This window comes from Polypterus senegalus, chromosome 16 (assembly GCF_016835505.1).
Source record: "Polypterus senegalus isolate Bchr_013 chromosome 16, ASM1683550v1, whole genome shotgun sequence".
NCBI classification, from domain to species: Eukaryota; Metazoa; Chordata; class Cladistia; order Polypteriformes; family Polypteridae; genus Polypterus; species Polypterus senegalus.
In genome coordinates, this window is record NC_053169.1 from 77,733,412 (window position 1) to 77,750,591 (window position 17,180).

At 38.4% G+C, this 17,180-nt stretch overlaps 1 protein-coding gene across 1 annotated transcript in view; it reads right to left on the minus strand.

Annotated features, from left to right (window-relative positions):
• Nucleotides 1-274: 274 nt before the first annotated feature.
• Nucleotides 275-17,180, minus strand: part of cnrip1a (cannabinoid receptor interacting protein 1a) — a 50,300-nt gene continuing 33,394 nt past the window's right edge. Inside the window, exon 3 of the mRNA XM_039738893.1 lies at nucleotides 275-1,035. Coding sequence (XP_039594827.1) covers nucleotides 871-1,035 — 165 coding nt within the window. The 3' untranslated portion in view covers nucleotides 275-870. The remainder of the gene's footprint in view (nucleotides 1,036-17,180) is intronic.

The following is a 17,180-nucleotide window of genomic DNA, read 5'->3' on the forward strand; positions in this document are numbered from 1 at the left end:
CAGTAAACATCCTAGGAAGGACACAATACACCACAGGGCCCACTCACACACACACAACACACACTCACCTAAGGTCAATTGGGAATCCCCAGTTCAACTAACATGTACATCTTTGTAAATGTGTGTGAAAACCCATGCAGAGAACTTGCAAACTCTGCTCAGACAACAAACCGGTGTGAGATCTGAACCAAGGATTCTGAATTCTAGCACTAACCACTGCACCACCATGCTGGGGGGCATTGATTTTCATAAAATGAGAAACTTCACGACACTTTATAAAGATTAATTTAGTGAACTTTATTGCATCATGATTGGTAAATTGAAGAGTTTCAATGAAATCAGAAAGCATTTATAGAATTGTGCCTGCTATTTTGTGTTAAGATTATAAACAACACAGGAGATTGTCGTTCTTTAATGACTTTGTCGAGTATGTAATTAATATTATTATTTCAATAAAAACACACATATAAGTAAGCAACTGAAAACATAATATGATCACATTTCATAATAAATAACTTAATGTGTAAACAAGTAAACTCGTTTTTAATCTAACTACTGTAAACTTGCTTAAGCTTTTGGGAATCAGAGGTAGAAAATATTCTGACTGCACAAAAATCACCAACACAAATACTTGGAAGGGTAAATGGCATGATCTCAATCACAGTACCCACTTTATCTTGAACTTGAAATGCAAAAACCACTCATCTTTTTTTTTCAGACTGGGAAAACACTAAACATACTACAACAAAAGAATATTTTCCTTGAAGAACCAATTGTTGGGATCGATGCCTATTTTAAGGCAGAGTGCTTTCGGAGTAGCCCTCAGGAAACACAGTTTTGTTTTTGCATCTCCTTCTTTTTCAGGCATCTTCAGTGAAACATCTCCTTGTTTATCCACATCAGGCTACGAGTCTCGTTGGGTTTGCATTCATATTCAATGCTGCTAAAGCTGTTCCCCCACTGGCAGTGGTCCCGCTTGTGATAGTTGTAGTATTTTACTTGCCAGACCGTCTCAAATGCACCAACATCATCAAACTGGAAAAAAACATTAAACAAAAGTTACATTATAAACATGATTTGAAGCATTTGATTTGATATACTTGTTTGATTATTTCAAAGCAATTTTCATTTAATTAACATTTGATAAAAAGATGAATACCTTAAAATACACTGAAAAAATGTTTTAAATAAATGCACTCTAATGCTGATGAAGAGTTTTCTGAAAGCATTTTTTTGCACACAAATATTTGACTTTGTTATATTATCTTCCATAATGTTTGTGACAAAAACCTATTTATCTTTGATTTACCCCTCTGCTCCACAGTTTAAAATTACAAATCAAACAATTTTGGCATCATGATGATAGTGCCCATTGTAGAATTTCATTTAAGGGGATTTGGACGCATTTTGGCCATGATAAGGAAACATGACAATGCTTTTTAGATAGATAGATAGATAGATAGACAGATAGATATGAAAGGCACTATATAATAGACAGATAGATAGATAGATAGATAGATAGATAGATAGATAGATAGATAGATAGATAGATAGATAGATAGATAGATAGATAGATAGATAGATAGACAGATAGATAGATAGATAGATAGATAGATATGAAAGGCACTATATAATAGATAGATAGATAGATAGATAGATAGATAGATAGATAGATATGAAAGGCACTATATAATAGATAGATAGATAGATAGATAGATAGATAGATAGATAGATAGATACTTTATTAATCCCAAGGAGAAATTCACACATTTTATACATGTACTCCCCAATTCAGGGCACCATAATGTTTGGGACAATTGATGTCACAGGTGTGTGAGATTCCTCAGGGGGGTTTCATTGCTTCATAAGATCACTCAGCTTGTTTCTACCCTTTGGAGTCTGTAGTTGCCATTGTTCAACTTAAGGACCAGAGTTAGATAGGTGAAAGAATGGATCTCCTGGGATCTGAGGCCACAGCATCGCCTTCAGCCGAGAGCGAAAGTGGGAGTGAAAGTGCAAGTGAGTTGGGCCAGGAGACCTCCAGAGGGTTCATTGAAACTGAAAATGGCCTTACTTTCCATGCTGTCCACTACCCAGTATGAGCCAGCGGCACCGGCACCGACTCCGACTGGGCTTGCTACTCCACCCACAGAGCTCGGAGAAGACCAAAACAAACAGTCTGAGCTAAAGGTAATGATCCTTGCAATGATCACCACAATAACTACCACACTAGGGGAGGACATAAATGAGATAAATAAAGAAGATCACAAAGGATATAAGGAAATATAAACTGCTCAAAAAAATTAAAGGAACACTTTGAAAACACATCAGATCTCAATGGGAAAAAGAAATCCTCCTGGATATCTATACTGATATAGACTGGGTAATGTGTTAGGAATGAAAGGATGCCACATCGTTTGATGGAAATGAAAATGATCAACCTACAGAGCCCTGAATTCAAAGACGCCCCAAAAATCAGAGTGAAAATATTATGTGGCAGGCTAGTCCATTTTGCCAAAATTTAATTGCAGCAACTCAAAATTGTACGCAGCACTTTGTATGGCCCCTGTGTTCTTGTATACATGCCTGACAACATCGGTGTATGCTTCTAATGAGATGGCAGATGGTGTTGTGGGGGATCTCCTCCCAGATCTGGACCAGGGCATCACTGAGCTCCTGGACAGTCTGAGCTGCAACCTGGTGGCATTGGATGGACCAAAACATAATGTCCCAGAGGTGTTCTATTGGATTTAGGTCAGGAAAGTGTGGTGGCCAGTCAATGGTATCAATTCCTTCATCCTCCAGGAACTGCCTGCATACTCTCACCACATGAGGCCAGGAATTGTCGTGCACCAGGAGCCACTGTACCAGCATAGGGTCTGACAATGGGTCCAAGGATTTCATCCTGATACCTAATGGCAGCCAAGGTGCCTTTGTCAAGCCTGTAGCGGTCTGTGTGACCCTCCATGGATATGCCTCCCCAGACAATCATTAACCCACCACCAAACTGCTCATGCTGAATGATGTTACAGGCAGCATAATGTTCTCCATGGCTTCTCCAGACCCTTTCACTTCTGTCACGTGTTCAGGGTGAACCTGCTCTCATCTGTAAAAAGCACAGGGCACCAGTGGTGCATCTGCCAATTCTGGTATTCTATGGAAAATGCCAATTGAGCTCTCCGGTGCTGTGCAGTAAGCACAGGGCGCAGTAGACATTTGGGCCCTCAGGCAACCCTCATGAAGTCTGTTTCTGATTGTTTGGTCAGAGACATTCACACCAGTGGCCTACTGGAGGTCATTTTGTAGGGCTCTGGCAGTGCTCATCCTGTTCCTCCTTGCCCAAAGGAGCAGATACTGGTCCTGCTGATGGGTTATGGACCTTCTATGGCCCTCTCCAGCTCTCCTAGAGTAACTGCTTGTCTCCTAGAATCTCCTCCATGCCCTTGAGACTGTGCAGGGAGACACAGCAAACCTTCTGGCAATGACACGTATTGATGTGCCATCCTGGAGAAGTTGGACTACCTGTGCAACCTCTGTAGGGTCCAGGTATCGCCTCGTGCTACCAGTAGTGACACTGACTGTAGCCAAATGCAAAACTAGTGAAGAAACAGTCAGAAAAGATGAGGAGGGAAAAATGTCAGTGGCCTCCACCTGTTAAACCATTCCTGTTTTGGGGGTCATCTCATTGTTGCCCCTCTAGTGCATCTATTGTTAATTTCATTAACACCACAGCAGCTGAAACTGATTAATAACCCCCTCTGCTACTTAACTGACGAGATTAATATCCCATAAGTTTCATTGACTTTATGCTATACTCTGATTAAAAAGTGTTCCTTTAATTCTTTTGAGCAGTATATAAAGGACATAAACATGACAAATGAGCTGTTTCAGCATATTAAAGGCGTAAGGAAACATTTTAGTAATTGCTTCGAGGCAACCTTTAGAGGTATGCTAGAAAAAAATTGAGGAAAAAATACAGGAGAATGCAAATAAGTTTGAAAATAAATTTAGAGCACTTGATGCTCAGCTTGAAGACATTAATCAAATGTTCACGACAACGACATGTTACTAAATCTGAATGGAGAGTATTTTTTAGACAGACTAGCTGTGCTGGAAGATGGATATAGAAGAAATAATATCAGAAATGAAGGACCCCCTGAAAACCATAAAAGCCCAAACTCAGTGAAATTCACCACTGAACTATTCTATGAAATAATTGGAGAGGACTTTAAATCAGCAGCTTACTCTCATATGTGGATCGAATGCCTCAAAACCTAGAGGCCTCATTGTACGTTTCAATGAATTACAATCTAAAATAAATCTGATGTTGCCTAACAGGCTGAAACAAGAGATTATATTTGAAAATAACCACATTCACATTTTCCCTGATTTTTCACCTTCAACAGCTGCTAAATGTGCCATAGTTTACAGCATTAATTAGCATTTACGCAAAGCCAAATTTAGATACAGCCTCTTGTACCCTGTTAAATTGAGAATGGACAGTCAAGGCAAGTTCTACATTTTTAGTTCCCTGGACGAAGCAGAAAAAGAGCTAAAGAAATTGAGAAAGGAGAGAAAGTGAGCAAGTAATTTCTGATCTATTCGTTTTCATCCCCATAATTGTAAGTGCCAATACAACAATAATAGGCTTCATACCGTATGTACTTGTGGATGAATTCTCCCACGGATAAGTCGGGGCTTGATTTTACCGTATAATTTTATAATGTTGGTCGTATAAGTCGAATGCGGAAAACTCACACTATTGGTCCAAGAGATTATGATATGCTAACGCCAAACTAAGAGACAACCATGGAGCACATTGCCTTTTTTTTCTATGTATTGTGCCTATGTGACCACATGGTAATATCCAAACTATTCAGAAGTGACGTTTGCACTGATTTGTGTTTTTTGTATCTCACACCCTCATAACACCTTTATTGTAAGAGCATCCCTTATATACGATGGAGCATTCGATCAGAAGAGAACATGAAGATGGTTTGCTGAAGTAGCAAAAGAAATTGGTAACTGCGCTGCTGCAACAAAATTTGATGTGTCTGAGAAACTGATGCGAGATTGGAGGAGGCAAAAAGATGTAAAAAAAAAATGAAATGTTACATTTTTGAATGGTCATGTAAGACTGGCTCTGATTTTATGATCGATTTTTCAGGTTTCAAGACCCAACTTATATGTGAGTATATATGTAACTCTTGGCAATATTAAGGTTAAAGGTAGCATATGTAATAATGTACAACCTTAAATTAAGATTATAAAATGACTACAAAGGTTTAGAAGCAATCTCTCTATGACCACTTAGTGAACTATGTTAGCTGGAATGTCAAAGGTAACAATCACAAATTAAAGAGGAAGGAAGTATTCTCTCACCTAACGGCTCTAAATGCCAAGATAGTATTTTTACAGGAGACTCACTTAATCAGCAAGGATCAGTTTCGGTTTCAAAGAGACTTGACTGGCCAAATATTCCACTCCAGCTATACAAAGAAAACTAGAGGTGTGGGAATCTTAATTCATACAACAGTTTCATTTATAGTATGAGATGTAGTATCAGATCCTGAAGGGTGACATGTGATAGTTATGAGTAATTTATTTAATTGTAAAGCGATTTTGATAAATATCTGTGCACCCAATGTGGATGATGGAGACTTCATTAAAACGTATTTGTATCCATTCATAACTTAAACACACACAAAATTATAACTTTAATTGTGTTTTAAATCCAGACCTGGATAGGTCTTCAGCTACGTTTAACACTGCAAAAATAATCACACAGTTTTTAATTGATCATAACTTAGCAGACCCATGGAGATTTCTAAATCCATACTTAAGAACATATTACTTCTTCTCACCAGTACATCATTGTTACTCAATTATTGATTATTTCTTCACAGATAACAATTTCTTGCCCAAAATCAAATCTTGCAAATATGATGCTATTGTTATTTCAGCCCATTCCCCTCTGATCAAGGTGCTCACATCACTATGCTCCACATACTCATCTCGCAGCTGGCATCTTAACCCCCTGTCATTAGCTGATGAGAACTGTACAGAATTTATATCCAAGCAAACTGATTTTTTTAGAGACAAATGCATCCTCAGAGGTTTCTGCAGGAATACTATGGGAAACTCTGAAGGCATTTTAAAGAGGACAGATTATCTCATATCTCTCCCACAAAAATAAATCGGAAACCAAGAAGGCCTCAGAGTCAATCAGTAAAATTACCAAAAGAGATCAAGATCACCCCAGGTCTCCAAATCAGGCACTTTGCAAGACAGGCTTTGCAATCAGAACTCAACGTTTTAATAACAAAAGAAACGGAACAACTAATTTTTAAATTGTGACATCATTACTATGGACACAGAGAGAAGGCTAATAAGATCTTAGGTCAACAAATCTGCAAGCAGGAAGTTTGCAATGCAATATCAGTAATCACCAACACAGACGGGGATAGAATCATTGGCCATAAAAATATGATACACACATTTAGGACTACTATAAGTCCTTATGTTCTACTCAGTTTAAAGAATACAAGACACAATCTAATGAGTTTTTTGTTGCATTACAGATACCACAGCTAGATACTCCATGTGCAGAGGAACTGGATAAACCTCTGACACTCTCAGAATTACTAGATGCTATAAACTCAGACTGGGAAAGCACCAGGTCCTGATGGCTACCCTGCTGAATTTTATAAAAAATGTTCAATTAAGTTAGCTCCCCTTTTATTAGCAACATTTATAGAAGCCAGAGATAATAATAAAATTCTACCTCACACTTCTGGCCAAGCATTAATTACCATTTTTTCCAAAGAAAAATAAGGACTTATTACAATGTGCATCATACAGACCAATCTCACATCTGAATAATTTTAAGATACTTCCCAAAGTCCTAGCTAGAAGGATTGAGAAAGTGCTCTCTTCAGTAAAATCACAAGACCAAATAGGATTTATTAAAAGTACAATCTCAGCTTCCACTCTTCAACGCCTATTTAATGTAATATACTCCCTCATAAAGTCTAACACTCCGGAGATCTTATTATCTATGGATGCAGAAAAAGCATTTGATATGGTTGAATGGGATTACCTGTTCACCACTTTGCATAAACTTGGGTTTGGTACAAACATTTGTGCATGGATCAAATTACTGTGTACCAGTCCAGAAGCTTCAGTCTGTATTAACAACATTATTTCAGACTACTTCAAACTAGAATGCGGTACTAGACAAGGATGCCACATGTCACCACTGCAATTTGCATTTACCATTGAGCCATTGGCTGTTCACTTTTGAAATGCATCAGAGATAAAGGGGATTTTCGGAGAAGTACTTGAACAGAAAACATCACTATGATGACTATGATCACAAATGATATAGTACTGTATATATCTGACCTACAAAATTCTATGCCTGCAGCCCTTACTGTACTAGAAAATTTTCAAAAGATATCTGGACTCAAAATTAATTTGAACAAAAGTATGCTTTTTTAGTGAATTCTCTAGCAAACAACATTAGATTGGACACCTTCCTTTTTATCATTGCAGATCAGTTTGAATATCTAGGGGTTAACATCACAAGTAAATATAAAGCTCTTTTTCAAAATAAATTACTGTTTGCATGGACAAAATTAAACCAGACATGCATACTGTATGTGGTCTACCCTCCATCATACTTTAGCTGGGAGAATTAACACTATCAAGATGAATATCCTCCCTAAGCTTCTGTTTTGATTTCAAAACATCCCCATGTACATTAACAAATCATTTTTATTAAATTAGATTCAATCACAATCTCATTTATTTGGAATTCGAAACATCCATGCATCCAAAGGGCAGCGCTACGACAACCTAAATCAGAAGGCAGCATGGCTCTACTTAATTTTCAATTTTGTTGAGGGTGGCGCTTTGTTAACCTGGTTGTATGCTTGAGTAGAGCCTGACTGAGGTTCGCAGCATGACATGGCACTCCTTCTACACAACACACTCTATAAGACATGGCTGTTTGATAGTTGTTGTTACTCCTGAGTTAGATAATCCTCCCATAACTGTAATCTTACCTGTGCCTGCAATGTACATTGGATACTTCATTGAAATTTCACTTAGCTTTCATTTATTGTTTCTATTTATTGCAAGAATTCAACCTGTACTGATCTACAGTATATTATCTTATATGTTAAAGGTGGGATGAGGTGGTTAGCTAATGAATTCCTGTCACCTTTATGCCTATGTCACCTGTGCCTGTACAGTTAAAATTTCACTTGCTTTTTCATTTAATGTTTCTGTTTCCTTTATAATCCAACTTATACTGATTTACATTACATTTTCAAGATCCTTGTGATATGGCATTTTCAATAATCCAGCCCTCCTCAGGGCTCAATGATGCAGGAATAGTGAAGGTCTACCTGCATTATATCTTAGGTGTTTGCAGGGTGACAGACTGGGGCAGCAAAATCACAGAGAAAGAGAGGTAAAGGCAGACTGAGAAGGCACTCAAAACATGTAGGAAGCATATGAGCTTGTGTTTCCACCCTGGGTTAAAAGGCAGCATTGAAATAACATGTTAAGGTGCAGAGAAGGCTAAGAGACTGTTAGGACATCAAACACAGGGCTGTCTTAACGCATTGAGCATAGGGGTCCCATGCTAATCTATGTATGTTGTGACTTGCTGAGAGGTTTGGTAAGTAGGGGGCTCTGTGCACTGCTTTGCCTGGGGGCCTATAATGCTGTTAAGACGGCTCTTATCAGGCGGCTGTAGAATGGGACCCTGGAGCAAATACACACCAGGAAGTGATAAAGCAAGGAATTTAAATAGACTGGTGGCAAATAAATAAATAAATAAATCCTTACTCTGCCTTTAACTACAACAAATGCCTCAGTTTGATCAGGTGCTATTTGTTACCATAGAAAACGCTATGTTTCTCAGAATAGGATTTTTAATTCTGCCTTTTCCTTTGAAAAGAATCCAGCTTTCCATAATTAGTCCTACATTATTACTTTCAACATGAAGAAAAAATATCTATCAGCTTTCTTCCCTAGACACCCCGTAGCAGAGAGGCAGCTCTGATTAGAGCAGTGACTGACATACTTCAATCTTCATACACAGGAATGAGTTTCAGTCCTTCTTCTAATAGATTTTATTCTAGCACTTAATAGCTTTGAACTTCCATCCATCCATTTTCTAACCCGCTGAATCCAAACACAGGGTCACGGGGGTCTGCTGGAGCCAATCCCATCCAACACAGGGCACAAGGCAATCCTGGGCAGGGTGCCAACCCACCACAAGACACACACAAACACCAATTTAGAATCACCAATCCACCTAACCTGCATGTCTCACGCAGGGAGGACCCAGGAAGCGAACCCGGGTCTCCTAACAGCAAGGCAGCAGCGCTACCACTGCACCACCGTGCTGCCCAAACTTCCATACCTCATTTCATTTTCTTAAAAGTAAAATCTTTTTGTTATTTATATTTCAGTAAGTGAAGATAAACAACAAGGGTCCAAATGTCCCTTTGATCATTTTTGATATCAACACCAGAGCCTCTGTCACTTAGACTACGTTCACATTACCAGGCTGAAGTGACTCAAATCTGATTTTTTGCCTCAATGTGACACAAATCTGATGTTTTCAGGTATGTGTGAACACGGAAATTCAATCTTTTCAGATCAGATTTGAGTCACTGTTATATGTGGTCCTAGACCCGATTTGTGGCCATGCAACATGAATGGGATCGGAATTCATGTGTGTGTTTGCCTATACGCATGGGCTGATTGTTGTCATCATCAGCCAGCTCCGGCAATGTGGCAAAACAACAATGAGGGGGAGCTACAGCTGTGACAACAGTTACGTTCCCACAATTTCTGACTCCTTTTTCTACCCACATATTTCTTGGTAAAACTAACCATCTGGCTTTTTTTTCACCTTTTTGACCTAATCATGTACAGCTAACAGATGGTTTGGCATCCTCTGGAGCAAAATGCGTTGGTAACCTAGATGCTAGCACGTCGATTTTGTCGATTTTAATGCTGCGCTCCATTTGAACTGGGAGGCCAAGTTCCTAGTTGGAATTTTCGACTGGAACACCCACAACAAGTCAGATTTCCTATTCATGACCTTGGGGCTGGTCTGTTTGTCCAAATCCAGATCCTGACATCAATCCAAACTGGCTACATACACCACAAACTTTAGTGAAAGCTGTTGTATTATTTGCTTTATTAGGACTTTTGTCTATTTGTGTCTCATTGAATCAGTGGTACCCACAGCACTGTCCAGTCCCTATCTGTGGACATATTGCTGTAGTGTTTGGATGCATAAAATACCCTGTAATGCGATGTTCAGTAGTTGTCTGTATTCCGAAAGAGCAAACCCAACAAAGGCTTTCCTGGAAGTGTCCGTATTACTTGTCCGAATATTTTGCTGAAGCATGTGATATCATTCCCAATTCTGATATCTGAACTTGAGTCATCTCACAAATATGACATGTTTTGTTTTTGGTGACGCAGATGACTCCTGCACAAATGTATCAATGTGCGCCTGCATGTTGTTTCAGAGCACAGATGCGTTCACATTACAATTAGATACAGGTGACTTGTTCTTATGAATGTGGACTGTCAAGGAAGAAAAATCCAGTCTGAGCAAAAAATCAGAATTGAACAATGAAGCCTGTAATGTGAATATAGCGTAAGATGTCACAATGGTACATGATCAGCACTGCTGACACACAAGCAATAATGTTTGAATCATGGCATTTCACTGACTGTATGGAGCTTACATTTCTTCCCTTCGCACGTGTTTTATGCCTTGGGTATTTAGTTCTTAATTCCACATCCTAAAGACTTATGTGTTAGTATTGTAGTGTAAGAAGCAGAGGAAGATTTTAAGAGAGAGATTGGGACAGGAGACGTAAATAAAATGTAGCAAAATTATACTAGGAGATCAAAAAATCTTCAGCAAAAGTACTAAGATATGAATCAAAAATAAAGGTAAAAAAATCTTAGAGCAGAAGCAAAAAACAGATAATACAATAAGAAGGAATTAAAGAGGCAGAGGCTAAGACCCAAAATGTGCTTTTCTATCTGCTAACTCAGATGAAGAGGTACTCTGATGGCTGACCTTTCAACCTGTTGTATGATTAATATTGGGGTTGTGACCTCCATGACTCCGCCCTAACAAATGCCAAAACCACTTAGCATACTCTATATTGCTATATTTTGTCAGAAGATGATGATGATGATGATGATGATGATGATATGAGAAGGTGAGAAGGTATTACAATGATCTAATGCCAGTCAAGGCAGACCAGCACCAACAGCTCATTGTTTTGAGCTTTTGAAGATGCAACTGATGTGTGAACTTGCACATCTTGCTACTTACAGTATTCACATATTAGGGGCAGGCAGAGATAGATAGATAGATAGATAGATAGATAGATAGATAGATAGATAGATAGATAGATAGATAGATAGATAGATAGATAGATAGATAGATAGATAGAGCTTTACTTGTCCCCATAGTGAAATCTGGCTTTTCACAGAAGCTCCATAAATAAATCCTTCTATATAAAAACGATCGGGATTGTCCTTCCGTCCCGTGAGTGCTACACAGGCGCGGAGTTTCACACATGCCCCGTCCATTTTGCAATGCACGATGGGATTTGTAGTTTCGTTTTTCCAGGTAAAAGATGATTTTCTACTCCAGACTATGCGATATCTTCTTCTTCTTTCTTACTATACAAAAGCGGTCGGGATTGTCCTTCTGTCCCGTGAATGGAAAGCGTAGCGGTATTCCGCTTATCACTGACTTACTACTTGCAGCTTGCGGTATGAAGCGACATGATGTGAGCAGAGTTCTGGTGCTCCCATCATTCCCTTGCTTTTGTGCGCGATGCGCTGGAAAATTAGACAAAATTATGTCTCTGGGAATAATTCATGTTGATGGAGTACAAATGCCTTACCGCGTAGTAAATATCAAGGGGGTTCAATATAGAGAAAAAGTTTACATTTCATCACAAAAATAACAGAAACTACGAGTATTAAAGTAATACCGCTCAAATGCAATATAACCAAATTAATGAGTTTGTATAAAATATCAAATTGATCTACATCAATTGCCTTAAGAAGTGGTCAACTTAAAAGTTAGTCGCCTTAAAAGGCGGGTCAGTCTAGTAAATAAATAAAGATGCACATGAACACACACACACACACAGTATGGTCAGAACACACATCAAAATGACTAAAGAAAGTCCTCAGTGTTGGTGTGTCAGAGAGGTTGCGCAGCATTGTCCATAATGGCACTCCATTTTTTTTAAATTCTCTCCTTCGCTACGACCTCTAGGGGGTCCAGAGTGCAACTCGTAACTGAGCATGCCCTTTTAATTAGGATGTTGAATCAGTGGGCCTCATTTGAAGTGATGTTGTCAATCTAACACACCACAGTGTAGAAAATTGCAGAAGAAGAATTCAAAGAAAATATTTACCATATTCCAACAGACAGCTCACAATGATCCACTGGCTGAGGCTCTTACTTACTTACTTACTTGAGCCTCCAGACAAAGGCAGAGGAAGCACCCAGAAGCAGTGACATTAGGATGGCCACGCCTCCTGGGGCTCCACCCACAAAGTGCGCTGAATAGAATTCTATTGTTGTATAAACAATAACAACAAAAGTTAATCGAGTAACAGAGTGGCCAAGAAACTTGAAAGTTCAAGTTCACAAAGTCGCACAGTGCCCTAAATAAAAAAGAAGTTGTCAGATATCAAAGTCGCCGTGAACAGGCGAGTTGTAGCCCACCGTCTGAGTGTCATATGAAAGCTTATTAGGGTACAGAGAAAAAAAAAATAGGCACACGGTGGGAAAAAAGCACTAAATGTTAACTTCAATCTCAAAATTTCCACTTTAATCACGTAGTTTATTTTGTCATTAAAGTAGAACATCATAAACTTCATCTTTAAATCGTTTAAATTATGAGTTTCTCAAATCCCATCGTAACTAAAGTAGCACGTTAAATGTCTTATTTTGTATTTGTTCTTCTGTGTGCTCTATGTGTGTGAATCAGTACGTGTTTCTTAAATGCACTTTCTCTTCCTCTGACTGGACACAGAATCCAATACATTCATTATATTACAGTTCTCTGAATAATTAAGATACTGAGATGTATACTTGATATCATTTTCATGATAATAGGACTTAAAGCATGTTATTAAACATGGGAACACGGTGGGGCAGTGATAGTGACGAGCTGCAATCCAGAGATTGTTCCTGGAACACGCAAGATGCTTTCTCCGCCATGCGTGACCTTCGATGAAATAATTTATTGCAGCAGTACTGTCTCTTTCAAACGTACTCACCCTCAATTCCTGTCCTTCCTTTTCTTTCTTCAAATACCCAATCGCCACACAATCAGCTCTGTAATAGATGTTAAGCCATCTGTAAGCTTTGAACGATGATTCTTCAAAACTTTTAAGGAACATTGAAATATCTTAATAGTAGGTGTTTAATTATTCTATCCATCTATCCTTCCAGTGTCTCGCTATTCCCAGCAGGAATACAGCGTGAGGCAGGAACAATCTCTGAACTAGCTAGTGCTGTGACACAGTCCTCACCTTAATTATTAACAATATAGATTATTTAAATTATGTTAACATTTTATCTGTATAATATAATAATCATATTTTGCCGCATTTCATCTTAAAAATGATATCATCATCATATGTAAATACGCGCTTTATAAAGTGGCTCAGGATGTGCAATATTATAACTGTATCGCAAGTTTACAGCAAGGTAATTGCACTAATAAGTACAAACAGTTCTACAAGGAGCACTTGATGGACTGATTGATTGTGTTTATAGTTGTTAGGATGAAATTGTTTCTGAATTGCGTGGTCCGTACAGGAAGGACTCTGAAGCGTTTGTCATATGAGAGCAGTTCAATAGACAGCATGGCTGAGGCAGCGTGTGCTTGATGCTGTATACGGATAATTCTCTTTCCGATCAGCTGCTGTAGAGCTGTGATTCCACATTCAGTTACAGTGATATAAATACTCTGAGTGGTGCAGTGAGAGTAATATGGAAAAAGATGATCCGCAGTGTCAACCTCTAACAGGAGCAGCTGAAAGAAGAAGAAGAAGGTGTAGTGAGAGGAACAACGCTAAAGCAGTTATGGTATTTGGAATAGTTTGGTCATTTTGTTGACCATTATATTGTTGCAGATTAATTACAATCAGATGTCTTAAACTAATAAACAATATGCGGTTAACTTCAGTATATTTGATAAAGCCACGTCAGGGATGTGGATTTAAAAAAGAAAGGGAAACCACACTGGAATAAAAGCACTGCTTTGATGCTGGGTGTTGCCAGTTTCCAAAACCTAGTGGAGAACTTGCGTATGCCAAGGATTTGGCTGGCATGAAAATGTGCGTGGCTTTACACCAAGTTTAGGTTTTGTACATCGTGATGTGAGAGTGGAGATGGGCTTACGCAACATTTTTGAATGTACACAGCGTTTATACATGAGACCCCTGGTCATGTTGCAGCCCAGTGCCTATTAATGCATCAGTTACCCATTTACACACCTTTATAATGCATAAATAGTTGTAACTTTAGATTACGTACTGCAAAAACCTCCACAGCTAATGAATAAATGATTTATAAAAATGTACAAAAGATTAAAATGGAAAAATTGTTTAAAACATCTACTATTCATGAATAACTGAGGTGAAAACATGCAAGATGTGAACGCTGGCAAAAATTCTTGCAGCGTTACAAGCAGGCGAGAACATTAAATAACCAGTTTTATGGACTGTACAACTCATGCACCACACACTTACATATGATAAATACAGCATATATAGCTAATATTTAAAGATATTTGTCCCTTATCAGCTAGACATTAGTGAATGCAGTGTCAACATGAGTAATACGCTAACAAATGGTAATAAATACCTTACTAACAATTTGTTACATTATTTTTAAATGTTTAAAAGTTCATTACCTAATGTATGAATTATCATTTAATAACATTTATAACTATTTGAATGAACATGAACTCATGATCTGTTAAACATTACATAATGCTTGTTAATGCTTTATTAATGAAAGATATTATTAAGTGCTACTGACTTTTTAGCTCCTTATTTTTCCACCATGGAATTCTCTTTACCTGCTTCGAAATGTTGGGATAAACTTGTGCTGCATTTTATATAAAAAACTTTTAAACACACCACACATCTCTTCAACACTCTTCACTCTTAAAAGCTTATTCAATTTTTTTTTACTTTTCTGTATCTGCTCGCAATTTATGTTACTAACAGTTAAATACAGATTTAATAATGCTGTAACATTGGGAAATGTATTATATTATGGTCACTAATGGTTCAAATACATCTATTCCCTGAATCCTATCCTGATTATTACAGAATAATATATCTTGACAAGCTTCCTCACTTGTTGGTGCTTTAAAAAAATGTATTAAAAAAGGTGATTGATTAGATCCAAAAATTCAGGTCTGCTTTGCTATGTAGATTAGATTAGATGCACTTTATTAATCCCCAAGGGGAAATTCAAATGTATGCCACAGCAAAAACATAGAATGAACAGATATTGACTCAAAGAACAATATATGACAATAGAATAAAAACATGTAATGCAGTTAATGTTATGCTAAAATAACTGTAGTAGGCAGAGTCTGCACTATCTTCTTATGACTTCTGGCTGGAGTGGAAAGTGGATGTTCATAGGAAGAAATGATCTGTCTAACAGCAGCAGGCAATAAAGGTCCCCAGAGGTGCTTCTTATTTCACCATGGAGAAATGAGCCTGTGGCTGAAAGTACTCCATGAATCAATGCTGGAGGGGATGGGCAGAATTGTTCATGATGTCATCCTATTTTGCCACCATCCTCTTTTCCACAGTCACCTTCAGAGTGTACAGGGTCAGTCCTCTGATCAAGGTGACTTTTCTGAGAAGTTTGGTCAGGCATTTTCATCACCTGGACACAAATTGCTTCCCCAGGAGACCACACAGTAAAACAACACACTGGCTACAACGGACTGGTACAGCATTTCCAGTAGCTTGCGGGACACATCAAAAGACATGAGTCTGTTCACAAAAAAGACTAGTTTGACCCTTCTTTACGTGCCATTCTGTTGTCAGACCTGTACTGTCTATTGTTCAAATGGACCCCAGGTACTTACAGTGCCCACCATAATGTTTGGGACAAAGACACATTTTTCTTTAATTTACTTCTCTGCTCCACAGTTTAAAATTACAAATCAAACAATTCAGACGTGAGTAAAGTGCATATTACAGACCTTCATTTAAGTGTATTTGCATAAGTTTCAGTCACACCATATAGAAATGTTGACACTTTTTCTACATGGTCTCCTCCATTTCAGGCACACAACAATGGCAGGTCTATTAAAGCCATCATACTGTATTTAGTTCTTCGTCACATATCCCTTTCATGTAATGACTGCTTGAATTCTGTAATCCATAGACATAACCAGGTGCTGAGCATCTTCTCTGGTGATGCTCTGCCAAGCCTCTAACGCAGCCATCTTCAGCTTCTGCTTGTTTTGGGGGCTTGTCCTCTTAAGATTTCTCTTCAGCATATGGAAAGTATGCTATACTGGATTTAAATTTTGTGATCAATGTTCCAAACATTATGGAGGGCACTCTATATTCTTCACTACCTCCACTTCTTACCCCTGGATGATGATGAATCCACCCCTAATGCCTATGTCTCCACCAGTTTTCTGCACTCTAACTCATCTCCTTTTTCAATGTAACCAATGATGGAGGATTCCTCTGAGAACGTCTGTAGATGGCAAAAGCTGGAATTATACTGGAGGTCTGTTGTGTGCTGAGTAAAGAAGAAGGGAGGCAGGAGGTGACCCAATATTACACACCACAATCTCTGACACACAGCCCTTGAGCCTCACAAATTGTCATCTGTTAGTCAGGTAATGCTTGAAAGTATTAAAGGCACTGGAGCTATTGAAGAACGTGATCCTGACTGTGGTGCCAACTTTGTCCAAGTGAGATCTGGCTCAGTGGAGTATATAAATGAGAGCATCCTTGATATCTATACAGTATGTGCCTAGCAGACAACATGCAGAGGATCAAGATGGTCTGTAACGTGGTTGTCAGAGCTTTTTCAGGATGAGCATTTCAAA